The 27693-nt window shown below is 37.0% G+C and overlaps 2 protein-coding genes across 10 annotated transcripts; both read right to left on the bottom strand.

The window, feature by feature from the left end:
- On the bottom strand, window positions 1-16716 carry LOC122985380 (troponin I, fast skeletal muscle-like). Of its 5 annotated transcripts, none has more exons than XM_044355988.1 (7): window positions 16660-16716; window positions 6491-6526; window positions 6001-6037; window positions 5788-5916; window positions 5466-5555; window positions 3681-3857; window positions 1-1109 (listed from the first exon to the last, which is right to left on the bottom strand). In XM_044355988.1, exons 2-7 carry the CDS (start codon window positions 6499-6501, stop codon window positions 1029-1031), a joined length of 525 nt encoding a protein of 174 aa, XP_044211923.1. In that variant the 5' UTR covers window positions 6502-6526; window positions 16660-16716; the 3' UTR covers window positions 1-1028. The 5 variants fall into 5 exon arrangements, with proteins under 5 accessions (XP_044211923.1, XP_044211926.1, XP_044211922.1 ...); XM_044355991.1 differs by lacking the exon at window positions 16660-16716 and adding an exon at window positions 15621-15645; XM_044355987.1 differs by lacking the exon at window positions 16660-16716 and adding an exon at window positions 12927-13022.
- Window positions 6490-27532, bottom strand: LOC122985379 (troponin I, fast skeletal muscle-like). Of its 5 annotated transcripts, none has more exons than XM_044355986.1 (10): window positions 27271-27532; window positions 23175-23207; window positions 22730-22766; window positions 22324-22452; window positions 21971-22060; window positions 20994-21170; window positions 17692-19498; window positions 17311-17419; window positions 16660-16720; window positions 6490-6526 (listed from the first exon to the last, which is right to left on the bottom strand). In XM_044355986.1, the coding sequence occupies exons 2-7, from the start codon at window positions 23180-23182 to the stop codon at window positions 19403-19405; spliced, it is 537 nt and encodes a 178-aa protein (XP_044211921.1). In that variant the 5' UTR covers window positions 23183-23207; window positions 27271-27532; the 3' UTR covers window positions 6490-6526; window positions 16660-16720; window positions 17311-17419; window positions 17692-19402. The 5 variants fall into 5 exon arrangements, with proteins under 5 accessions (XP_044211921.1, XP_044211919.1, XP_044211917.1 ...); XM_044355984.1 differs by lacking the exon at window positions 27271-27532 and adding an exon at window positions 25980-26475; XM_044355982.1 differs by lacking the exon at window positions 27271-27532 and adding an exon at window positions 25598-25828.
- Window positions 27533-27693: the final 161 nt, after the last annotated feature.

The raw sequence follows: 27693 nt of genomic DNA, 5'->3' as shown, positions 1-27693 counted from the left end.
TGAACATGAAGCTTTTGTATTTAATGTGACAGCAACAAGACGAGAAAAGTACATCACATTTCTGTTTGAACATAGAAAAGATGACATGATGCTGTTTAGCACAGACTATAGGCTGAATTATACTTCTACAAAGAGTCACTTGCTAGCAATGTGACAGTTATGTTTAGGCTCTAGAAAACTGAACAGGTCAAAAAACTGTGAACATTACTGACCGTTAGCTTGCCAGGCCAATGCAAAATTAGCTACACTCTGTGTCTACAGTAGTGTATTTCCAAAGTACAGATTTGCATTCATTGCATTATAAATCAGATTAAGGTTCTTGACTTTTTAGCGTATTCATCCGTGTTTCTATAGAGACATTAGTGTAGGTTTGAGGAGGATACTTTGTAGACATGTTCACAATTGGATGCAGAAGTATAAATCAGCCTTAAAATAAACAAAAGCAGGTTTGATTTACCACTCGTGTCCTAACTGATATCATACAGTACAAATATATCACAGCACAGTGTCAATACAGGCTGAAGCAGAAGGCAGCTTAGATTTAACTGAAGAGTTTTGTCCCAATGTGAGATATCCAAAAACTACAGAACTCAAAAAACCACTCCAACCCTTCCTTATCTACCTCAGCTCACATTACAGATTTCCTAGATTTAAACAGTACAAAACTCAGCTCATGCCTGAAAACAGCTGAAACTAGTCACTAGGTGACATCACGGCTTTAAAGCAAAAAAGGATAATTAATAGATATAACCAATTAAGGAGATTAAGGCCATATATACTAACTGTACCATACAAGAAGCTTAGAAAGCACTACAATCTTTCTCCTGACGTGTACCTTTGGTTGTTAAAGTATCCAAGGTATTCACCACAACTTTCATGTCTTATCTGTTCAATAAAAGTCAAAGTTTAAGGTGGATATGCAGCATTTTGGAATAAAACTCTTCAGTTACACAGAAGACATTAGACCTGATTTCTGTCCTTAAAATTGAAAATCACTCTTAAGGCCAACAATCAATGACAGACCACATTTAACTATCAAACATCTTCTTCCTATCAGACTTGTCTTCAATGTTCTTACGCCAGTCTCCCACATCGCGCAGCTGCTTGTCCTGTGAACACAGACAATATTTATTTTAGTTCAGATGTAAAATGTAAAATGATAAAATACAAAAAAAGACGGAAATTGCCAAGAGCCAAATGGTGATAAGTCCCAATGGACCAGTGTAAACTCTCAACCAGTCAAACTGAGACAAAACTACGACTCTATCAAACTGGTGCCTGTTAGCTGCTACTGAGGACCAATGTTCATGGTAGGTGTAAATATAATCCAGCTACATAAAGTACATTAGAGTCAGACACTATTCAGACACATTCTTCTACTTTTCTATAGCTTTGTTTATGGTGATCTAGCCAGTGGTTATTCAACCATGAAACTGCTAGATGAACAAATTACAAACCCCACCGATATCGCCATCCTTAATTTCAATTTATTAAAAATTGGATTCATACTGTAAATTTTGCCATTGTTTCTATGGGTTTATGAATGTACTTATTAAAGTAATTACTGGGATCTGGGAACCAGTGAACATTTTTCAAACATGAGCAGTCAGCGGTTTATCCTCAATATTTAAACACCTTTATTTGGAGGTCAAACTTAAAGTGAGAACACCTGAAATTTTATGTGATACGATTGGGTAATAATTTTCTCTTTTTAATTTTTTCAATACTTTATCGGTACTGATCAAAATGTGTCTGCAGCACAGAGTATCAAAAGTGCCAAAACTTGGCATCAAATGTCTGGTCAGATTCAGAATCTTGTTGACTTCTTTGATCAGATGGTTTCTGATTTAAATCATAATTAAGGTCAGTTTTAGATTAAATTTTATTTAGACAAAGTTCTTGTGTTTAGACAAGATTTAACATTTGAGAACTGGAAAACAAGGTATTGAAAAAAGTATTTTTTATTTGTGTTGAAATAAGGTTCATTATTGTTTTTTCTCGTTATTATTGCTTGTTTTTCTTGCTCTCTCACACGTCTTTTTAGCAATGTTGCAGTGTTCATAGATTTCACCACCAAACTTGGCGAGTACAATGAGGCCAAACCCACAAAAATAATATCTAAGTTGTAACCAACCAGAATTATCCCTAAGCCCTGCCTCCTAACGTACGGGAGCCGACAACGGCCGTGTTTGAAATTATTTTTTTTAATGCTGTTATTTTAGAGATCACAAGTTAATTATTTCGTTATGTCAAGAAAACGAGTGTTTTTATCACGAGATAACGAGATAATCAACTCGTTATCACAAGAAAACAAAGGTCTGACCCTTCTACTGTTTGGACTCCCAGGCTGAGAGGTCATATTTTCTTGGATTTCTAACACTATGTATTCTTTATTTTCAAGCCATATCCACACATGGATACAGTATGCTGTGTCTACTTGACAAAAGAAGTGTCAAGTGCCTGAATGAGTCAATCATTTCATGTGAACAATCATTCAAAACCTCAGGATAGTAAATAAATAAACATAACATGCATAGTGTACTCCATTGGCTATCATGATTTTTCAGTTTACAAAACTAACAATTTAGATTCTTTTATCATATCAATTATTAAGGCCAAAAATAACACCAAATATTCATTAATTTGGAAATCAATAGCGTTTGGGAGCCTCTGAGCAGCACTGTTCCGAAAGTCAACTTTTGGTAGCGTAGCTCCTTTACGGAACAGCTCAGTGCGTAGCGAGTGTGTGCTCAAGAGAGAGTGAGAGAGTCTGTGTGTGACAGTGAGGATGCAGCTATCGGAGCAACCTGCCTACCATCCAAGAGCAGGCTGAGCAGGCAGACAGCGGGAGAGTTTCTGCCGAAAAAAAGCACCGAGACCTGGGAGACATGAGAGCAGCTGCTCGCTAGCAGCTCTGTGTGTTTACAGCAGAGAGCAGGAGGGAGGACAGACGTCTCACTCTTCTACTCTGCTGCTGCTGCAGACTTTCAGTTTATAATTGTAACGTCTGTAGTCTGACTAAGTATTAAAAACACACATAGTATTTTACAAATTTGAGTTTTTTATTTGATGAACGTGGGCACTGATATGTGAAAGACGCCGCCACCCCAGACTAGTCAACACAGGGGAAACACTGATAAAGCTAATGAAAATATGATGCATATTACAAAACAAATTTTGTCATGGAGACACACACTAGTTTAATTATTTTGTTAGTATAAAAGATTCTCCTGTGTAGTCTGACTTCTGGCTATAGGACAGTGTAATTAGTGAGATGTGCCACCGATGAGTGCATGTCTCTTCAAACTCCCTCCATGAGTGCTCTTTTGTGACAGCAATTTCGTAATAACAATTATGAGAGCTCTATTATAGATGTAGCATTGGTTCAACATAATGGACAATTCATGAAGTAATGACATGCATTGATTAGGTCGTTATTTCAAGATAACAACGCTCATTTTCTCAAGATAACGAAATAACTAATAATAATAAATAATTCGTGATTTTGAGATAATGGCATTTTTAAAAAAAAGCATGGCCATTCTCGACTTCCGTACTAATGGGACAGAAAATAGAGAAATAAACTTTCCCTTTGACGTTAAAGCTGCTATAAAGGAAATATAAAAAACAAGATGAAACGAGTTCAGACTGAAAACTAGACGAATCAGGTAGCAGCTCACCTCTTCTTTCACCTCCTTCTTGACCTGCTTCAGGTTGGCTCTCAGGTCCATGTTGACTGTGTGCTTGGAGCCCAGCAGAGCTTTCAGCATAGCATCAGCAGACATACGCACTTTCTTCAGACGGGGTCTCTTGAACTTTCCCCTCAGGTCCACAATCTTGATGTTGAGGTCTCTGACCTTTAGGAGGATTCAAGACAGAGAGAACTATTATAGACTTTTATTAATGGTCAAATTATGAGTCATGAAAGACCAGTGACACATTCTGTGGTCAGCTAAAGATCATTAGTTTGTGTTCTCAAACACGTGTTCTCGATATTTGTCTGGTGGAACAATAGGATGATCATTTTTACAATTTATTGGTCTCTTTAAATTTTTTAACAGAATTTCAAAAGGCTGGATTATGTTTGAATTCATGGACAGCTACACTTAGCTTTCAAACAAGGTTGTTAAACAATAACAGGTTCACAACTCCTCCAATACTTCTCAAGTCTTAAAACAACAGTCAGGAGCCCAAATGAACATTAAACATGTTTTTCTTGCTGTAATCATTCCTCCTGTTCATACTGACCATTAGAAGATCCCTTCATAATGACCATACAATGGAAGTGATGGGGGACAAAATCCACAGTCCTCCTTCTGTGCAAAAATGTATTTAAAAGTTTATCTGAAGCTAATATGAAGCTTCAGCGTCCAAATGAGTCAAATCAAGTAGATATCTTTCAATGTTACAGTCTTTTTAGTGCCAAAGTTCCTCTTTTTGTTACTATACTTCCACCGCAGCTCAACAGGGAAACACTGTCCGAGGAAACACAAAGAGGGAATTTGATGCTAAAAAGACTGTAAATGTGTCAGATATCCACTTGATATGACTAACTCAGACTGATGAAGCTGAATAGAAGCTTCACAGAGACTTTTAAATGACTGTGTGGACACACTGTGGATTTTGGCCTCCATCACTTACACTGAAAGCACATTTGAAGGATCTTTTAATATCAAGTATGAACAGGAGGAATGATTACAGCGAGGAAAACCTCTTTCACTGTTCATATGGACACCTGACTTGTTTTAAGATGGACATGAAAAATTGTGAACCTCTCCTTTAAGTGCTAATTAGCAAATGTTTGCATTCTAATAATGCTCAACTGTTAGATAACTGTTTTGTAATATTTAAAATTTAACCTTGATGCATTTTGATGTTCCAGGATGTAAAATCCAAGAGAGAAACACAGATAGATAATTGTAATCGATCACTCCATCTTCCATACAGAAGACTTTCTGACACAAAATAGTTTCTAAATTAGATTTTTTTTCCCTTGTTTGTTGATTAAAATACCAGCCACAGCCACAAAATCCCTCTACAATCACCTATATAATACAATGGCAAACACAAATACTATTATTATGGCAGATATTAATAGAAATACTGTTTTGGTGTAGTTGACATACTCAAATGTAAAAGTACAAATCAATAGAAAAACACACTAAACCAGCTTTTTTTTAGTTTTTCTCAATGCATTTTCAAGTTCATATCACAACTAAATGTACAAATGTTGATCATAGTGATCACTTCATATTAATCTAGATACAAAGAGTATCTGCACACTGAATCAGAGCTCCCTTTACTTTATTAGTGACATTTATAAATAAAGTAAAGGGTACTCCTTCTATCTACAGTTGGTTCATTGTTTTCATCCCACTGAGGTTTTGTGGATGTGCACACAACTACACTTCATATTAACCTCACATACAAAAGGTAAAATAAATATCTGAGGAAGAACTTCTCACCTCATTGAGAACCAGGTTCAGTTTAAACTCAATGCTGTATCTCTCCTCTTCACTGATGTCAATCTCCTTATGAAGCTTCTGGCAGAGTTCCTGTAGAGAAAACAGTATTTTAGAGTTCAGCAGAAAACTCACAAAAGAGCCAAAACTCAGTTATTTCGCAAAAAGTAATATATGACAAGAGTATAATTGATTTTTGGGAGTAAATAGCTGTGAGAACATGTGACTCTTGTCCATGAAATGTATTGGTAGAAGTAGACTTTGACTCCCACATATAACCGTGACAGCAGTTTAACCCGGACCGACCCGGGACAGTCTGTCTCACCACAAGCTCGTCCTTGGAGTACGGCAGCTCCAGAGGAGGAATTTTGTCTGCCAGGAACTTCTCTCTCTCGTCGGCCTTCGCTGTTGCTTCAGCTTCCAGCAGATTATTAGCCACCACCAGCATACAGCTCTGAGGATGACATCATCACACAATTTTAAGCTTTTTTCTACAAACAATTTATTTGTAGAAAATTCATATTTATTAATTTCTTACCTTCAGAGTGTGCTTACGCCTTGCAGACAGTCTTTTCCTGCAGACAGAAACACAACAACATTAATCAGGCTGAGTGGAATTAAAGTAGATTTGAGCCATTATGTTGTAAATATGTAAATCTGTTATTATGATCAGTGGTGGAATGTAACTACTAATATACAGTTATTCAATATTCTACTTAAGTACAATTTTATTTGTACTTTACTTGAGTATTTTCATGTGATGCTACTTTATACTTCCATAACTAATGTGGTTTTGTCATGTATCAGCTGCACAATCCTCTAAAACTGTTATTTTAATAATGGAAAATGTTTATAAACTTAAAACAAAACTTTTTTTTTTTTTTAAGAAATAGAGCTTAAAACTAAAATGCTTAATATGCATATCTGATAAGACAGTTATGAAACATCCTTCTATCTAACAGACAAATAAACATGAAAAAAAAACATAATCTGTTGTTTTATGACGATATAATAAACTCATTACTCACTCGTCAGCCATGGTAGCTGCAGGATCTTGATATTATCTGGTAGAAAAAGATGAAAACCTAGATTAAGATTATGTTTGTAGCTTTTGCTGTGTGATAATAGTCAATATCACATAATCAATAATCCAACCCACCCCTGGTTTTGACTGTCAGGTCAAATTTTAGTAATTGTTTTAGACCCTAATGTGAGCTTTCCAGACACTTTGGGCAAAAATAACATAAATGAAAGGAGAAATTAAAAAAAAAAAATCCTTTTCTTCATGTATATTAACTAAATAATCTTTCCTCTGGTGCCCCCCTCAGGACAAACGCTAATAAGGCTGTTTATAGGGAACAAATTTACACTGAATTTGACATTTCAACTGTGATTTTGGGCACTTTAATTGTCTTTGAACAGCCATCGAATTTCATGCAGCTTTTCTGCCATCATTTGGTAAAAAAAAATCTGCAAATTCTTGATCAAATCTGTTTCAGACACTGTTCATATAAACATTAAAGCACTCCTGCCTTAAATCTCACATCCCAGCAGATACAGAATTAGCTTCCACTCCTTTGTATCAATCTACAAGTGAAAAGATAAAAAGTTGAGCTCCCCATTTTTACTTTCCACTGTACTGTTTCTAAGTCAAACAGTTTCCTGTTTATAGCCATGTCTCTTTCCTGCTGTAGAAACTCACCTGTCTCACATTTCATGAATAGATGTCATGTTAATTCTATCTTAAGACATCATGTTAATTCCAGGAAATTTCATGGAACTGAACTTTGTAACCCAGGCGGTGCTAATGCTCTAAAGGACCATACCGCTATTTTTAGCCACACTAGCAGCTCTGTTGGCTCTGGGGATAAAGGTCCAACACTGTGGTCCAGACTGAAATATCTTATCAGCTATTGGATGGATTGCTATGAAATGTGTATTCCCCAAGAGGATAAATCCTAATGACTTTGTTGATCCTCTTAATATTCATCTGGCGCCACCAGCAGGTCAAAATGTGAACATTATTTCATGACAAGATGGGTTTAAAACTAATGAATAAATTCCCTTCAGCCTCAACTGTCAAGTGAGACTAACATAACATGCTAACATTCCAACACTAGCATGCTAATGTGCTAAATAAAGGCATGGTAGCTAACGTGTAAAATGCTATATACTAAATGTTAGCATTATAACATACTGTTAAATGTGTTAAGCATATTACCACAGTTGAAAACAACACAATAACTGGAATTGTTGATATATGCATTCTGAAAAAGGTGCAGGCTGAAGCTACAGCTTATAATGCCGACACTTTTATTCTCCTATTAGCTTGCATGACAATCAACATCAATACCACATCATTCGCATCATATGTTACAAAAACAGTAAAGTAAAAAACATACAGATGTAACTTCGTAAAAAAGAAAGGAATAAATTGCTAGAAATAATTAAAAATAATTTTATGACCAATGTTAGCATTATAACATACTATCTATATGTGTTTTAGCATGTTGTCAGATTTTAAAATATCAGCATCGAAGCCATAAAATCTCTCTGCAATCAGCAATATAATATAACTGTCACCTTTTGGCAAAAAGGGTTTTGGTTAACATTTTACATAATTATATCATATGTTTAATCTATTATGTTTTTATGTATTGTATGTTCACGTTTGTGCGTTCTGTTTCATCTGAATACAAGACAAATTTCCTCTAGCAGACAATGAAGTTGAAGTAAAGGTACTTTTGTATAATTGCTATACTTTGTGCCATCTCACATGTAAAAGTACAAATCAACAAATACTGAAGTTCATATCACAACAAAATGGTAGCTAATGTGTAAAATACTATGTCTATATGTGTTTTAGCCTTTAGAATGTAAGAATGTCAGATTTTATATGCTCACATTAGCAGGTCAACATTTACAATTGTCTTCAGTTCTTGACAGGATACCTAAACTAAGAACTAAATTCCATCAGCCTCAGCTGTACTTTTATACTAATGCTAGCATAACATGCTAAACCTTAGCATGTCACTATTCTGCATGTAGGCAGGTGAACATGCTGGTGTGCTATATTTAGCATCTTTGCATGCTAACAAGCTATGCTTTGAATGTCAGTGTGTTGGTAGTGTTGCTAAAGCATCTAAGAGTTTCTGGTGGCATTTTCCAAAATATAACATACATTTTTAGATTTATTTCTTACCACTCATTTTATTTATTCATTCAGTATAAAACTCAGCTGGCAATGATTTGAAATTTGCTCCAACAGGTTGCAACCATCCCAGTAAACATCATGTCTGCTTCTGTTGTTGTCTGAGTTGTATTATTATTGTATAATAATGCAGCTGTACATGCAGATTGATTTTATAAGTCTGCACTGCCTTACCAGGTAACAGTCCGTGACGTAATGAAAAAAAAGCAGACGCAGTGTTAACTGTGATGGAAGAGGTAACTCAGCCATTATTAAGTTAATTCTAAGAGTCTTTTATCGTCAGACTAACCCACACTAATGCAACCAACACGATTTGCTTTGAAATCTTGTAGTTGTAGTTAAATTACTTCATTTAAGCTATTCTAACTCATTTATTTTACTTCAATTCTACTCAGAAATGTCCATACCAGTTGTTACCTTAAAAACATATTTATTCAAAATGTATACTAAGTCAAGACAATTTTCTTTGTTTTCACTTTGACCAACCTCTTAAAATAAGTTGTCAACTAATTAAAACATAACAATCTAAGAAACGCTGAAAAACATCTCTATTTTAAGTTTTACTCACAAACAAATGCCTTGAATCATTTCTTAAAAATGCCCACACAAATTAATTCCTCCAAAACACCACAACATGATCTATAAAACTGTTGGCACTGATGTACAGTATATATGATCTGTAGTATGTGATGTAGCCTAACCAACATCCACCATGTCTAATTTACACACAGTCCCGTCTTGTATCAGCAGCCGGCACTGAATAGGTTTGGATATCAAAAACCAAACTGAATTTGTAAACAATCAGGCTTTTCAATTCTGCAAAGATTAGATTGTCCCCCTGTTCACATCACTGGTAACACGTATTAACAGGCAAGTGTAATGTTCCAACCCAGTCGCCAGAAGTAAACGTTGGCATTGAACGTTTCTGCAAACCACAGAAACGTTGAATATATACATTTCAACACATGAATTACGTATCATATCAACATTTCTACAAACGTAGCATATTAACATTTTTACCCGTTGAATAATGATGTTTTATGGTGTGACAACGCTGTGGTTAAGGTCTGGTTAGGTTTAGGCACAAAGACCACTTGGTTAGGGTTAGGGGAAAGATCATGGTTTGGGTTAAAATAAAAATAAAAAATAAAATAAAAACATAAAAATGTCTCACTAAAAAAAGACATTTTTCTCGCTAGTAAAACAGCTGCAAATGTCCTGACGTCTCGCTAAAAACACCCGCTTTTGGGAAGCGGACGTTGGTTTTGGTTTCGAGGTGGTCTCGAACCGTGCCAAGAAACTTACTAACCATCCACCTGCTCGTCCTCCTCCTATACAGGAAAGATCAATGCATATAGATCACATGTGAACTACGTCACTTTAGAAATGTTGAGATGATACGTATTTTGGAAATGTTGATATGATACGTATTGTTGAAATGTTAATATGCTACGTATTTCACATGTTGAAACATAGATATCCAACATTTCTGTGGTTTGCAGAAACGTACAATGCCAACGTTTTATTCTGGCGACCAGGCTGAATGTTCACTATATGAGGGATAAATAAGCACGAACACATCTGACATGTCTCAGCATTTCATGCACGAGTTATTCCTTCCAAAACGCATATGACTGTTTTTGATTCTCTGTGGTTGAACAATTTCGTTAGGGTTAGAGGAAGTTCATAATCGTAGTTAAAAGAAACCAACGTTGACTATCGGTACAGTAGAAGATGGGATGTGAACAGTGGCCTCTGGTATCAAAGCAGCCCAACCAACCAACTTAACCTTCTCTCTATGAGGACGTTTTGAGGTGCTATAACATTATCACACTACTTCCTCCTCTGCCTCTGAAACACAGTCTACACCAGCAGGTTTTGATGTCTGTCACTTGATCAGATACACTTCTATTTCCATACATGTGAAAATCCACACAAACTCAGAGAATCACTGCTCTTCAAGCTTTTTATATGCTCAGAATCTGAAGTGTAGCCATTCAAATCACACAGATCTCCTGTTGTTAATTGATCAAGAACCCTAGTTTCACCATGAGCTCTCCGGTTTCAAAAAGCAGTTTTACTCATAGAGCCTCCTTGAAAACTTTCATCTTAGCCATTTAGCCAGTGTGGCTCTAGTGATGGCAATGTTGGTCGGATCACCACTGTGGTCCAGACAAATATTGTCTATTGGATGGATTGCCATGAAATTAGGTAAATAAATTCATGTCCTTGTCTGGATAAAAAAAATAACCTTGTGATTCCTTTGCTTTTCCTCTAGCACCATCCTCAGATCAGGATTTTAATTAGTCCAGTACTTTTGTTTGACCAAATACGTGCATAACTAATGAGACTGCCATCAGCTTCAGCTGCACTTTGTGTTTACAGCTAATAAGTAAATGTTAAGCATGTTAACACATTAAACTAAGATGGTGAATATGGTCAACATAACACCTGTTTAACATTAGCAAGATCATTGTGAGCACATTAACATGTAGCTCACAGAGCTGCCAGCGTGACACTCACAGTGTTAATGAACAGTTTTTACTGGAACTACTTTATAGAGAATTGTACTTTTTCATTGCTTTGAGCATGCTAGTGTTGGAATCAATTTACTGGGGTAGAGGCAGAAATGTCGCATATAGCCTTGCAGATAGGTTGATAGATGGTTATATACCACTGGTAAACTGACGCTATAAGTGCCAGCCTTGAGGCCACTTCCAGATGAAGTTGGAGGCCAGACAGTCGCTGGCTGAGCTGCTTGTAATGTTTAGGAGCTGCGATGGAACAGCGGATTAAGACTCTATTCCTGGAGCCACAGCTGTTCTTACGTCTTCATTATGGAGCAAAAAAATGACACCAGGCTCATCTTAAAAGAAAAGACGTCTGACAACCACTGCAGGCATCCTAAAGCGCATAGCTGGCCCGGGAACAAATGGCTGTCATCTGTAAACCAATAACAGGCAGGGCTGACAATGTATTTTAGGACCCTCGAAACACCCGAAACCGGGAGGACTTGACAACATGTTGCTGTGGGGATGGAATAATATCTGCAGGGTTAAATTTGGGTGCTGATTTTTGTCTTAAGTAGGTGTGTGTGTGTGTTATGGGTAGGATTGTCTCCAGAGGGAGGGTGGAAAAGGTTCACAGTAACCCAACACCCAAGAACATCCTTTGGACAGCCAAGACGTTAGAGCATATCGCTAAAATAACTCACTGCAGGGCTGACCTCATACGTATGTACAGTTAATCCGCTTTCCACTGACAAAAAAAAAAGTGTTGTTCAGGTTTTAAAATTACAGAAAACAAAAAAAGAGCCAAAAACTGAAACAAAATCAGTCATAAAAGCTCCTGCGGCTTGTTTTGTAAAGGATAAAATGAAGCTTGGCTGTTGCTTAAACATACCAAAGCTTTTAGAAAAGTTTAAATTTGGTGACTGGGGATTAAACTCGAGTGTAGAGTGACGACAGCAGAGAGGTTGGCAGCCGCGGTAGATTAGTCCAGGTTTTCCTCCGAACCCCACAGCGTTGACAGGAGGATAAACATTCGCGGATCGATTTTCAAGTTCATGCCTTGTAGTGGTGTTACCTTTCAGTGCGCCACATCACCAGACCGTATATTAGACCACAAGCTCATGTCAAAACAATTCTAGACTGAGACAAAAAACTCTTTTAACTTAGGAAATCCAGAAACAACACTCAAGACACAACAATAAAAGGTATATTAATAAAAAATTAACTGGATAAAAACCAAAAATCTCCACATCACAAGTCCACCTTATGTTACACTAAAAGTATATTAACGTAATTTAATACCAATTAAACATGACATGTGTGCATTACTAAAATTCTCAATCATTAACACTTAATTCATAATAAAGAACTCCAAAACAACATGAAAACCAGAGAAACAAACAACCAATGATCAAACTAATTGACATATTGATGAAATATTCAGACGAATGCCTGAAACTGCCAATGACGATCTACATCATCTCGTAACTACATGCATCAGATATTTAGTAAAAGCTCTGATTTTAAGCTCTTTCATTTCAAATTAAAACCTCTTTTCTATAACTTTCCACTAGCAGAATTATTATTTGAACAAACCAAACACAATGTTTTCACAACCATACAGACAAGACAAAACATTTACAAAGAATGAGCATGCAAACTAGCAAACTATCACATGAACATCTTATACTGACTTCATCTCCCAAACAGTAAAACAAAAAACTTCAGAGAAAGAGTCCCTACCTTAACAGAGCAGAGTTGTCAGCTTGTTAGAGTCACAAAGACGCAGACTGAGTCCCAGGCAGACGAAGTGTTAAGAAGGTATATATTGCAATCTCTGATAGCTCTCCAAATCCCTGAGTTTCTCTTTATGGAAGTGGATTACTAGTCAAACCAATGAGCTGGCAAGGTCATGAAATACAGTACAGTGTCATCTGCCCCCTTCCTCGACTCGCGTCATTATAAATAACCCGCCCTTTAAGATGGTTATCTGTATTATATTGTGCCATCATGCTTCTGACAGACAGAATGCAAGAAAGTGATTTAAACCACATAGGCATTTTGTAATTAAAGATTATATATATATATGTATATACATGTATATAGATAGATATATAGATTATATATAGACACACATGCTGCTGTGTGAAATCTGTCATTACATCTCTGAAAGATACAACAAAGGCAAATTAACATACTATGAGTTTAGTAGAGCTAACTCTAACAATTAATTACCCAATTATAAATCTGCAAATATTTAATTTTTCAGTTAAGGTTTAGAGTTTTCCACTGACCATCGGTGGGGTTTTTATAAATTCTGCATTAAATGTGGAATTAATTAAACCGTATCATATCCAAATGAGACCAAATGGTTTTAAAAGCAGCATAGAAGACTCAGCTGTCAGTTCTCTGTGAGTTTGACACCATGAGTTGAGCTGTTTTCACATTACAATGTGAAAACAAGGCTCTTGCTCTGCATCTTTGCAGCTAACTTATTGGCAAATAATCTGTTCTGATGTAACTGTTTTGTGACAAACTTGGTGTTTGAATCTGAAACTTTCAATTTGTCCTCCATCATTAATCCAATCTGTTTTGTAAGAGATGTTTAATCAACATAATTAGAAATGAACGTATCTGCCAAGTTGCTAACTGTTGATGCTGACAATGTATATTGTTTGTTTTCCTAAAAATACCCACTCTAGCAATATAATATCCACCCGTAGCAGCTGCAACATGATTAAACTTTTTTATGGTTCTGTTAAGGTACTCACAGCACTTTGTTGAGTTTCAGGACATATGGTGGTCTTGGTTAAATATTTCATCGTGTTGACTATTTTAAGTGCTTTTGCAGCTTTAACCTGACAACAAAGGACATCGAGATGTAAACTCTGGTCTCTGGTGTCAAAGTCCTGTACTTTGTAGATCCATCCGTCCACTAACCAACCAACTCCTTATGACTAACGTGAGTTAATCAAGCTCTTCTACACTAGAAAAACACTGTCAGGGAGCACCAGGTAGCAATAATGTTGTAGAAATGCAGGACTTTCCTGGATGATGTTGCAATTGTACAGATTTACTAGTTTTAACTATTTCAACTTTGTTTTTCAGAAATTATGTTTTGTCTATCTTTTTGGTGGACGGTTCAAAATACTACAATACCCATGAGCCCCGGATGCCGTTGCTATGGAGAAAAAGCCAGTCAGAGGTGTGAATCGGGACAGTAGCAAATCTGAAACAGTCCAGTGTTGTATTTTGGACCAAAACAAAGGGCCATAGTTGCTAAATTCAAAAATGAACCCAGAAATGGAAAATAAAATGATTTCATCTGCAGATTGTAAAATTGTTTTTTTTCCACCACCATTAGCTTTTAGCTTCTTTAGCTTCCATCCAAAGCTAGCAGTTCACTTAACTGAACTTTAAGCTGTGATTGGATGTTTCTTGCCGAAATGCACCTTGGGAGTCATAGTTAAAGGTAGAGTCAGAAATTCTAATTCAATACACTTTTTGTCAAATTCAGAGAATATCTCCTCATGGTCCACTACCCGTCCCTTCTGTGTGAGAGCTAAAACTGGCTCTGTAAACGGGCATGTTAACACAGTGGTTTGGAGCGTGCCACACAACACTATTCCAGCCAATCAGCAGGGGGCGCTGGTGCTCGTGCACAAGACGGGGGGAAGCCATCAGAGCAGCTGTCTGTGTGAGAACGTGACAGTCTCCCCCATGGATGTATAATAAGAGCTGGAACGCGGAAGCAAACCCGGAAGCTAGAAACTTTTTTGGTGTATGTGCCAGGCGAGCAATTCCTATAGGACTGAATGGGCGCCATTTTTAGTCCGGTATCCAACTCTTATAACACATCCATGGTCTCCCCTCTCTAGCACCCATTAGTGGGGAGGGCTGTCCGCTGTGGCCTCTCTGCTCTGTGTGTGTGTGTAGCTCAGCCCCGCCTTCGGTCAAACAGACACACAGACCTGCTGCTCTTTATACATCCATGACACAGAGACAGAGAGCAGAGCGGAGCAGAGGAGAGAGGCGGAGAACGAGATGAGATGAGTCCCGACCTCACACCCTGCGCTGTGATTGGCTGGGGGCTACACACCCACTACCCAAAGATTGATGCCCAGAAACGTCCCGAACACAGCAAAATAATAAGAAAATACAGGCAGAGGGCAGAGTCTCTGTAGATACACACACCCCCACACACTTCTAGTGGGTCATAAGTGATGATTGGGAGGGATTACTCTATGACTCTATACATTGTTTTATAGGAAAATCCTGCATATTACACCTTTAAGGATGTAAATTCAATATCAAAATCTATGAAGTTGATGAATTTGGTGAAGGTCGAAAACATAAACATCTAAGAGACAAAAGGCTAAAATCAGACAAAACAATTTATAAGAACAATTAATTATTTAAAAGACTTAAACTGCTTACCTTAGATGTGGTCTGGAGTGAACAAGAGAAATGCTACTCACTGAAAAAAAGTAATTGTGATCTACGGACGTCAAAACTGGATCAAATTTGTAGTTCGACACCAGTAATCTTTAATAGGGTCATAGAGTTCATTTAAAGGGATTTACAAGAAATTATTGGGGGTCATATGTCTCGCTGTCTCACCGTATAATTACACCTACGTCTCCAGTAAAGATGTGCTAAAGATGACACCCCTTGCTGGAAGTTTTAAGTTTCAGCACTGGGCCAAGTAGGGGGGGCCAAGGGGCCATTGGCCGCAGCAGCAAGTTCAATCAGTTCTCTTTTTGTTTTCGTATTTTCCGAGTTATTACAGTAAACTGGCTGTTGGAGACTTAAAACCACCCTGTTGTTACCAGGTACATGTAATACTTTGCATTTTGCTTGCGTGTAAAAACTTTGCAACCAGTCTGCTATAACATTATCCTGTCTTTGTGTATTTTCTGGAGCTTATTACCGCGAAACTGTCTGTTGGAGACCTAAAACCACTGTCGTTACCAGAATGAATGTCGGATTGGAGCCGAAAGTTACAGTGTTCGCTGCATTCCTCACACAACAAACGAGAGAGTACGCTGCTGCTATACACACACATACTTTTTCGCCCCCGCACCTCTGAAATGAATCTGGCACCCCTAAGATGCAATCAGTCAGTTTGACACCATTAGAAGCTTTGCACGTCATAAAACAGCAACAACCAGGAAACAAGACTCAGTCTAAGTCAGAACTGGTTTATGTCCACTGCTTTCTAACATTCCCATGAGTTACATAGAGGCCACATCTATTATATTTCAGTCCACCTGCTGTAGCTGACCTCATCTTCAACACTCGCTGTAATTATGCACAAGTTAATAGAGCTGAAATTACGTGTAATTTAAAAATATGCATTTTTAATATATTATGATACTGTTGTTGTTGTTTTTTTTTAAAAAAAAAAACCTAAAAATTTAAAACAGTGCATGTATTTTTTCTTCAATTCAATTCACCCTCAAAAAATGCGGCTTACCTTTGTGCCATCAGAGGGAACCAAAGCTTTATCCACGATGACGATACCGCTTCCCCAGTTCCTTTAATGAGATTCTACATTAGTGGTGTACCTAATATTATTTATTACTTATACTTAAAAATAATGGCATTGAAAAGTAGCTGTCAGGTAATAAAGATGTGTGACGATCCCTAAATGATCCTGTCGACTGCTGAGCTACCGTTAGCTTCACAGACGGGATAAATTCCTGCTCACTCTAGTCCTGATTAAGAGTTTATTAAGGTGATAAAATTCAAATAGTGATGTGTTAGACTTAAAAGTTTAACTGGGAGATTCCAAGAACTAATGATCAGCTAGCACTAGTGATAGCTGTTGTCAATATAATCAACTGCTAACTTGCCTATTAGCTAACAGATGAACATGGACATGCGTCACTCAGGGCATTGATCATTTCTTTTTATGAAATGTTGAAAACATGCATTCAATGGTAGCTTGGCACTTTTCTCAGTGAGCTATAGATGATAATGGACCATTAAAATAATGTCATTACTTTTTCCAGCAACACACTATAAGAGACTTGAACTTCAGTAATGCTAATTACGTTAGCAAGTAATCCCAATAACGTTCATTTACTTTGACATTTTTGCGATATCAACTTGTTCACATACTTACCAGTAGTTTGATGGAGGATTTATATCAGTTTAGTGTTTTTGCTTTCAGTGGACAGACTGGTCCGCTACATGTTAGCTTGGTGCTGGATGTGTGAGGACGTGGTTAGCCTCTATAGAGAGTGAAAATGCGACTCACTTTAACTCCAAAGATCCTTATTTACATGTTGTTTCTTCTCTGGCTGGCTTGCTGACGTTTTCCACAGGCAAACCTACATTCAGGAGTCTACTGGTTTTGTTCAGAGTTGGAGGATGTGAGAACTATGGAGACCAGTAGGGGTCATAGAGAAAAAAAAACTAATTTGTGCTTTTGAATTAATAATTCATAAACGAAACGCATTCAGTCAGCTGGAAGTTTGAAGAAAACAACAAAGAAGACATTTACCCTGTAGTGTCACTGACTGATCTAAACTGGATTAGTTGTACATCCTCTACTTCCACAAGAAGGCTGTGTTTTTTTTCACTTATTGTGTCTCCACCTACAGTATATCCATGAAGCGCTCCAGAACCCTGAAGCTCAGGTTTTATGAACTGGATGAAATCCGCAGGAGCATGAACGTGTTAACAGCGAAAAAGTCCGTTTTCATATTGAAAGGGATCTCAGAAATAACACACTGTTGTGCTTAAAGTATATTCACATATCATAGTCCAAGATCAAAGTAAAACCTTATTAAATGTAAGTGTTCCACAGTGAGGATGTACGCCGGACAAGGGGTGAGGCATGAGGGTGAATTCTGTTAAATTGAGATCACAAATTATTAATTGGAGAGCACAAATGAGTCATTTTTTTTTCCTCCGTGGCCCCTCCTGGGCTCCGTAGTGAACCCTGTGATGACGTGACTGATGAAATGCTACAGCGTGTGCTAATGTTAAGCTAGCTGTTGATGGTCAGTGAATACCTTTAGTTCTTTTTATTTTTATATGTGTTAAATACAGAATATGAGACATGGAGGCTTTGGATTTGTTTAAAGTTACCTTTGACAAAGCTGTGCTGAGTAATGAAATAAATCAAAGTAACTTCTTACTTTTGCTTTTGATGAGTAATTAGTAAATATTTCATATTTCAAATATTTCATCCACCAGTGGTAGCAGCACTCCAGTCGATGAGTGGGAAGTAAATCATGAGCCATCTTAGCACATGGACTAATTTGCATTGACTTCAATGGAAGTTACCCACTTTCTGTCAGAGTAAATCCTGTCGATTTACTGACCGATTAGATTTCTTTTTAACCGATGCAGTTGCATTTTAATAACCTTCCCAAATTTTATCAACACCTAAATACAAAAGTCTGGGTTTGATCTGTTAGCATATCAAGGTCTAAGATGAGCTAAGATTTACAACTCTGTTGGTCTAGTTGAAAACCAAAAACTCAACAGAATGATATTTATCTCTCTAGGGAACTAAGAGATAAATAATGGAATTAATTTTACCTGGCTGAACTGACGTTAACCAACAAAATATTAGATACCTGATGTCTTAATTTGTTCACTGCAGCAAAAAAAAAAGCAACAAAACAACAACAAACAGGCATCATGTTGAGCTGGTAACAAACATAAGCATTAAGGAAAATAAATATAAATATCTGTAAATTGAAAAATATGATTCAGGTTGTCCAGTCTTACTATGATGAATATTATTTTCTGTCATTTTGTGTTAACAGCTGTTTCACCTGTACATTGCAATGCAATTTGTGCAGCAAAATATGTAAATTTGAGGTTAGTAAATATGACAAACAGGCTTCCTCAACAGCTGTCACTTGTTTATTTGGTTTCTGAAGCTTACAAGCTGGCTCAAAGTTAATAATTTGTGCTGTTCACATCCAAGATCACTGATGGGTGTGGTCATAAGTGTGTTTTGTTGCACCTGTGACCACACCCAGCAGTGATGTCACAGTGTCCTGGAGTCCACATGTATGTCACTGTAGCAAGTTAAACCACTGGAGGAGCAAAGACAAGATGTTCAGACGGCGTTAAGTTCTTTAAAGGAGGATTTGTTGAAGACTAAATGGTAGATTAAATGGTAACCATTCAATGAAACATAAAAACTGCAGGTTCGTTAAGAGCGGATGCAGGTTTTGGCAGATAAGACGCTTGATTTAAGCCTCCGCCTCAAACATCTTCTTCCTCCCGTCCATGCCAGATTTGTCTTCAATGTTTTTACGCCAGTCGCCGACGTCACGCAGTTCCTTATCCTGAAACACCAAGATGACCAAAGATCAGAACTTTTTAGATTAAGATCAAAAAGTCAAGTGAACAATAACTGGTCTAATTATCACACTTTCCTTTGACTGACCAGGATTGTCACTTATAACTTAAAAAAAAACAAAACAACAACATAAATAAACATTCCTGATATGGATCCTGTAGATTTTAGTGTGATAGACAAAAAAGTGGACGTTGCACAGCTGTAAACAAATAAGGGTGTAGACTATAGTTCAGGACAAAAAATTGACTCCCAAGTGATCTTTATTAGGCGTTTCACCACTCTAAGGTGAAATGTCTTCCTGATGAAGGTCAGTTGACCGTAACATAGCTATTCAATACATTTATCAGTAGTTCTAACAGTAAGTGCGGGAGTATTTTTTGTTTCATTATGATAGATACATTTTAGAGTACATAATTTAGCATTTCTTGTTACTTGTCGGCCAACATTCACACTGATAGTAATGTATCTGCAATTAGTTAAGCTTGGCCTTGTTGATTTATCTGTCTAGCTCTACCTGACATTGTGGACTTTAAGAACGGGTTCACATTTACAATTCTTCTCAAGTCTTAAACCAACAGTCAGGAGCCCAAATGAACAGTGAAACCTGTTTTTCTTGCTGTAATCATTCCTCCTGTTCATACTGACCATTAGAAGATCCCTTCATAATGCACTTACAATCAAAGTGTTGGAGGACAAAATCCACAGTCCCCCTTCTGTGCAAAAATGTATTTAAAAGTTTATCTGGAGCTAATATGAAGCTTCAGCGTCCAAATGAGTCAAATCAAGTAGATATCTTTCAACGTTACAGTCTTTTTAGTGCCAAAGTCCCTCTTTTTGTTACTATACTTCCACCGCAGCTCAACAGGGAAACACTGTCTGAGGAAACACAAAGAGGGAATTTTGTGTGGACACACTGTGGATTTTGGCCTCCATAACTTACGCTGAAAGCATATTTGAACCTCTTCCACTGTTCATATGAACACCTGACTGTTCTTTATTTAAACATCCTAATCTATCACATCAGTGTAAATGAATGGAATCTAAAGCAATTCATCTTATAAGGAGGGTCAAATTTGGGGATAAAAGGATAGAAACCATTGTCTTATGGTCACTGTAGTTTATACTTCACTTCATCCACAAGCCTCTTTGTCTACTAACTCAATTTACAAGCTGGTTATTGCAAAAAGGTGTGTTTCTTATCACGTGCATCCCTGTCAACTCTCCTGTTGTCCTTGGGTCAATTTTGACCCGGGAATGGGAAATGGTTTTAAAACAGTATCCTGACTAAACCTTTACATATACCAGTCTGCCATAATCCATCAACATATTTTAAAATAATTTATAATTTCTCAGTCAGGATTTTGAAACTATTTCAATTTTTTTGATGACAGCACATAATGACACCTGTTGTCCTCCCGGGTCAAAATTGAACCGAGGACAAGGGGAGGGTTACACAGCTTTAGATGGAGTCGGTTTCTCACCTCCTCTTTCACCTCCTTCTTGACCTGCTTCAAGTTGGCCCTCAGGTCCATGTTGACTGTGTGTTTAGAGCCCAGCAGAGCTTTCAGCATGGCGTCAGCAGACATGCGTACTTTCCTCAGGACGGGCTTCTTGAACTTGCCCATCAGGTCCTGGACTTTGATCTTCAGGTCGTCGATCTGGAAAGTAAAGAGGATGATCTCAGTCGATATAAGAGTCTGGATTCACTGCAAACAGCTTCATCATGCTACTGAATGTTTCTGTCAGTCATCAGAAAGGTGATATTCATATCTAACTACTGCTTCTTTCTATCGTGATCTTTGGATGTTGTTTTCCATTTCAGTGCCTTGTAGCAAGCTCTTTAGATTCTTTGCACTGCAACAACACACAAAAGTGTTGGACGGAGGAAAAAATATACTGATTCATCTCATTATAGGTGTATTCTTTCTATTTATTTATCCATCTATCTTGTGTATAGTTAGAAATTTTGATCTGATGGGGGCGATACCTTCATGTTCCTGATTTTCCCATAAATTTCCACTCACGTATGTAAGTATAATTGGGTATACATTGGATGTGTAATGGTATGTACTGCACTCTGACTCCAACACTGTCTGATTTCATAATTAATCAGCTGTATGTAGTTACCACTTAATACAATGGAAGGATAATAAAGCAGAATTTGCTTTACTTCCACTCAGCAGTGTCCTACACTCTTGTGGTCTGAAACACCTTGATACTCGAAAACCCGAAAAACTCAAACGTTTGATATATTCAGAGGTCTGAACCCAGGTATGTATACCAAGGCAACACAACACTTAAACCTCTCTAGATGTCTTGAGTATCATTTCACACATTTTCCCAACTTCAGCCTGAGATATTTACTATCTTTGGAAACTACCGGATCTGCAGAATTTGAGTTTACGACGATGGACCGACCGAAGGATCTGCAGGGTTTAAATCATTTTATATAATCTACCTCCTTGTCAGCTTTGCCGACTTTCATCTCCAGGTTGTATCTCTCCTCATCGATCCCGTCGATCTTGTGGTGAATCTCCCTGCACAGTTCCTAAACACACATGTAAACATTAGTAGTAAAACAGTGTATCATGGCACAGCATGTCACAATATGTCTTCAGTCTTTGTTTTTGCACCATGAACCAGGTATCGTTCTGAACTGTGAACTGCATTACAAGACATACAGTACCAAAAGTCAAAAGTTTGAACACACCTTCCCATTCACTTGGATAAGAAAGTCTGTCCAAACTTCTGACCAGTACTGTATATGTTCATCCTCAGCACAGGAAATGTGTTGGTGTTTGTGATGTATACCTGCAGCTCCTGCATGCTCCTGGGCATGGACAGAGGAGGGCAGTTCTCAGCCATGTACCGAGTCCTCTCTCGCTCTTGCTCCCTCTCTTCCTCCTCCAGCAAACCTTTAGCGATGGACAGCATCAAACTCTGCCAAACAATCAGTGGTGGAAGAAGTATTCAGAGCCTTTACTTAAAGAAAAGTACCAATACAGCAATGTAAAAATACACCATTACAAGTAAAAGTCCTGCATGCAAAATCCTACTTAAGTAAGTCAGTTAAGTATGTGAATAGATTTTTGCCAAACATCTGGATTAACATCTGGATTAACATCAATATCACATAAAAAATACCTCCTATGTCAGCATCCCCTTTTCTTTTATAACTCAATGTGGACTGTAAAAAAAATTTAAAGGAATCTTTTACCTTCAGATGATGCTTGCGACTCGAAGACATCTTTTTCCTGAAGGGTTTGAGAAAACATCAATTTGTTATGACATACATTATTTCTTATTCTTGATTAAAAAATATTTTATCTGCATAACTAACCCAATATGTAAGAAAAGTGACTTTATTCTTGGAAGGTCCTGAGATCAAATCATGTTTGATTGAAAACATCTTTTTACTAACTTTCTGAAAGTTCGAAAAGGAAGTTTTTAGGACTTAATAATAGACCAAATGGGATGATAAGAAATTTCAATTACAATACAATATATGATTTTTACAGTTCTAATATTAATATTTTAAAATTGTAATAATTTGCAGAAGTTTTTTAAGTTTAAAATGTTTGATATGATTTTGCCATTTTGAAGTTTAGATTCAGTGTTATAGATCCAAAATGAAATATACATGAAGAAGAAGAATTACTCACTCCGACATCTTGGCGTTTGTTTGGCGTCACACCCTGCAGAAAAAATAAGATTTTCCATTTTGAAATACTGAAAGGTCAGGACACACAGACAGGAAAAAAAATGGACAGATAGATGAATGATTGTCAAATAACAAGTGGTTATTTATTTGGAAGATATCTTAGAAACACAGAGGAGTCATTAACAAACAGAGGTGAAGGCCCGGTCAGGCTGAGGAGGAACAGGCCTGGTGTTTCTGAAATAATAACTCCACTTAGAGGAAACACGACACTGTCTCGAGCAGCCGTAATCCTCCTCAAGGAAAAACATCTAGTCTAAATTAGGACAAGGATCTGGGGTCCAGTTGTCCCCCCCTGGGCATCAATGTCATGAAAGATCTGTCTACTGGAAGATTATCAGAAAACACCTGATACCTCCTCCGTTGGCACTTACATCTCTGACATGTCCGACACGTTATCCATATTCTCTGAAAATAGAGACTGTGCTGAGCAATCTAGATCAACAATCACTGCATCCCAAACAGAAAACAGAGCAGTAAACTCTCTCATTTCTTCACCGAAATGCTTAAAAGACATCACAACAATGTGTTCTCCACTGGGACAGAGTTGGGAAAAAACTACGGCTGTCGCAATAATGTTTTTTTGCTCCCAGTACTTTAAGTCCTTCAACATCTGCCAAGACCAATACCAAGTTTGATCCAATACTTCTCTTACAACACCATGTGGACAATAGCACCTCCAAATCACATTTCCTGGATCAACACTAACGTTTTGAAACTCAACCAAGATTACGGTGGAATTTTCAAAGATATAAGCAGTGAATTTTTGGGGATTTGATGCTACTATAACAGAATCAGAGAACAGCTGCATTATCCAAACACAAGAATTGTTGACAATTTATAAACAACAAAGCTGGGGTTATGGGACGTCAAGTACATTTTTAGAAAAATACTTTTTCATGAGTTCACTTTTTTAGACATTTATTTAGATATACAACTTAAACTGTCAAACTCTTATTACATACAAGTACTTTTAAAAACTTACTTTGAATTGATCATGGGGTTACAATTAATACTTTATATTTTTAATGTTGGTCACATCACAATGACTACTAAAAAAAAACAAAGTATCCATATGTAGATTTTTCTACTAAGACATTAACGCCTGATTAAGACAAAAATTTTGTCACTATAAGGCAAAGTATCATCAGCATAAGGAAATCTGTCATATTTTAAATTGGTGCCAAATAACTTTTTAATGAGTGAAATGTCAAATGTCAATCTCTCCTGATATTCACAGAATTCCTTAATTATAAATACAATAATAACCATTTCATCATAGCACACTGCAAATTTACCAATAAATCAGTTTACTGAAATACTGTATGAATGTTTCCTTATATATCAAATATCACTCAGGCTCAGTTGTTCCTTTCCGGACCACAGCTACAGACAAAACAGCCAAGACTTTCTTTACACTTTTTATTTTCCTTAAGTTTTTTTTCTTCATTTCATTCATTATTCTTATATATTTTTTAAGTTAATCCTGAAAAACAGTAATGTACCTCAGAGTTAAATAGCATCATTATGCCTTAAAGGTGTGCTAATTTAAAATAATAATATACATTTCTGATTTTTGGAATGTAAGAAGACTTTGTGTCCAAATTCTGTAAAATATATTAATGCCATTCTGTTGTTGTGTTGGAAGGAAATTACATGAAAATTCTGAAAAACTACATATATATGAATTTGTAAGATAAATGTAAAGAAACATACTGCAATCTTTACCATCATATTTATCTTTTAAATAGTTTTATGTCACGTCAAGTTTTCTTTTATAAATAGATTTATATTTTTTTTAATATACAGACTGCCTATAAATGAAAAATAAATGTTTTTGTACACATGTATGTGTGATTCCATCTCATATTCAAACAGATTTTCTTGGATTCATATACATGCAGATCATTGTGAGCATAACTGGATAAGACTTGAAGCCAAAGATCATTTTATTAGATAAAGCCGTCAGGTTTAGACTAAGCTCTGACACATTAAACCTATTCAAACAGTATGTGATGACACAGCGATAAACACTGGGACTATCACTTTTCAGCGACACTCCTCATCACACGTCTGCAGCACTGACTGCTTCATCCCAAAACTAACCATATATAACATTCAAAAACTCCCCAGTCTGCATCATCACCTTCATCATCCTACAGCAACAGCTTCTAATGACCTGGTTCATTTTACCAACAGTTTAAACATCCAAAGCAAGACCTCTGTTCCAGCAAAAGCTCAAAGAAAAACACCAAAAACCTTATTTACTGTTGCTAACTGCATGATGACAGAACCAAACAACTTGTATATGAATAAAAATTGGAAAAAACTTCCTGCAGCAGCACAAGAAAGAAGAAGGTTTCTCACCTTTTAACTGAAGTTGGAAACAGAACAGAGCGACAGATTTGTTTAGGGGCTCAGTTTTGGCATTATAAGTTGGGTTTATATTGCATTCCATCTTCCTCTTTATGGAAGTCGATTTTCTCACAGACCAATAGGCTCACCAGCTCCTGAAATATTATATCTGACCCCCACTTCATCCCCTAATCTCCTCCCTATCCAAACATTATAAATAACCCCTTGCTTCTAGATTGTTTCACAGATTGCATTATCCTCCCCCGACCCCCCAAAAAGAAGGCGCTGCTAAAAAGCCAGGAGGTGAAAATGAGGAGAAGTAGAGTAGAGAGAGGAGGCAAATGTCTCGCTTAACATGTTTTTTTTTATCGCAGATTAACACTGGTATGCTCACTGGATCAAACAGGACTGGGCTCTGAGGCAGTTTTTCGGTGAAGGAGTCCAGGGAGCAGCAGTGATGAAAGTTGAGGGCACAGCAGGTGGAAAGGCCGACAAAGTCAAGAGTGGAGTTTCATGACAGTCATTTAAGACACACTAAATGGACACTATTAAGAAACTGTTAACAGGAGCCGGCCTGTAAGGGAAGGAAAGTGAGAGGAGATGGAAACTTTCTGAATAAATATAATTCAGGAGCAGACGGAGAAGCCAGAGGGAGTGAAAAGAGCAGAAATATTACAATAAAAAGGTCATAAATAGAAAAGAAAGATCTGTTCCTCCAAACTTATTCATCAAACTGAAGCTAAATGAGCAGCAAAGCCTCTAAATAAAAGTTGTACTGACTCGTTGGCTAAATGATATTTGAGGTGAATATAAGCCAGCAACATAGATGGAAATACAGCAAAAAAAAAGTAACAGTGTAAATGCAAGTAGTTGCTAATTTGAAATTGCACAAATTATGCAGGAAGTCACCTTATGTAACAATAATGTATTCCATTAATGGTAAAAATATATATATATTTTTGGAAATGTGCAACAAAATGCAAATAAATACAAAAATATTAAATGTAATATAAATAAGAACATAAATAAATGCAAACAAATACATGAAAAAAAGCAAAAAACAATCAAATTGAAAAACAAAAGATTCATCCAGATAAAAGAAAATGAGGATATTTGAGTAAAAATTCACAACTACAGCAAAAAATTACCTTTTGGTGTTAAAGGGACATAGTGAAGATTAAAATAAAGTCAATATTAAACAATAAATACACTCTCTCTGTCACTAATGTATTCCTGACAGATGTAAAAGCAGAAAAGCATTTGCTGTGGTGTTTTTTCTGTGAGGGCGGGGTGGGTTACACACATGGGGGTCCAGTCAGGGCTGCTGGTGACAGACAAACTGCAGCATGTGAAACCATGAACACACTAATGATAAGAGAACCAAGACTATTACAGTTCATTAGCTTTAATAGGATATCAGAATGGCTTTATTCAATCGGAAAATCTGATGTATGCTTGGTGCGTAAAGCATTAGCTAGCACTTGGCATTTTCAGAGTGGTGGCTAATGAGTTGCAACAGAGTTATAATTGTTTCATATTGAGAAGCTGGTTGGTTTCTAGGTGGTTGCTACATGGTTTTTATGGCCTCTGTGAGTTGTTGCTGGGCTATTGCTGGTGGAATATGTGTGCTTCTTTATTGCACAAATAGACTATATAAAGATGGACATAGTGAGGAATGACGTCACCTGTTGGTTTCATTGGAGCCCATTTGAAGCCCAGATTTGCAGCAACGCAGATTTCGGAGCCAGGACCTTCCAGAAAAGGAGTGCGAAGTATTGCCTTTCACGGTCTGGAAACACACCCTGCTATGTAATGATATCTGTAAATGTACTTCATGTAATGCCGGCTTTAGCCAAGAATTCCTATTGTGGTGTGCAAACCAGGAAGTAGGGAATTGTGGGAATTGAAATGTAGTACACTGGAATAAAGCACTATCTGTGAAAAGCAATGTGTTTATTTTTTTGGAGGATTGTGAAAAGGCCCTGGTTCCCAATGTTATATTTTGTTGAGGGGCTCCAGTCCTGTTATTCTTTTTAAGAGTTTTGTGAAGGTGGACTGATTGTCTGCTTAGTCAGTGATAGTGAGAACAGGTGTGTATCTTTAGCTAC

The sequence above is a fragment of the Thunnus albacares genome, chromosome 7 (assembly GCF_914725855.1).
Source record: "Thunnus albacares chromosome 7, fThuAlb1.1, whole genome shotgun sequence".
Taxonomy (NCBI): domain Eukaryota; kingdom Metazoa; phylum Chordata; class Actinopteri; order Scombriformes; family Scombridae; genus Thunnus; species Thunnus albacares.
The sequence above is the reverse complement of the archived record's forward strand: the minus strand, read 5'-3'. Positions and strand labels throughout refer to the sequence as shown.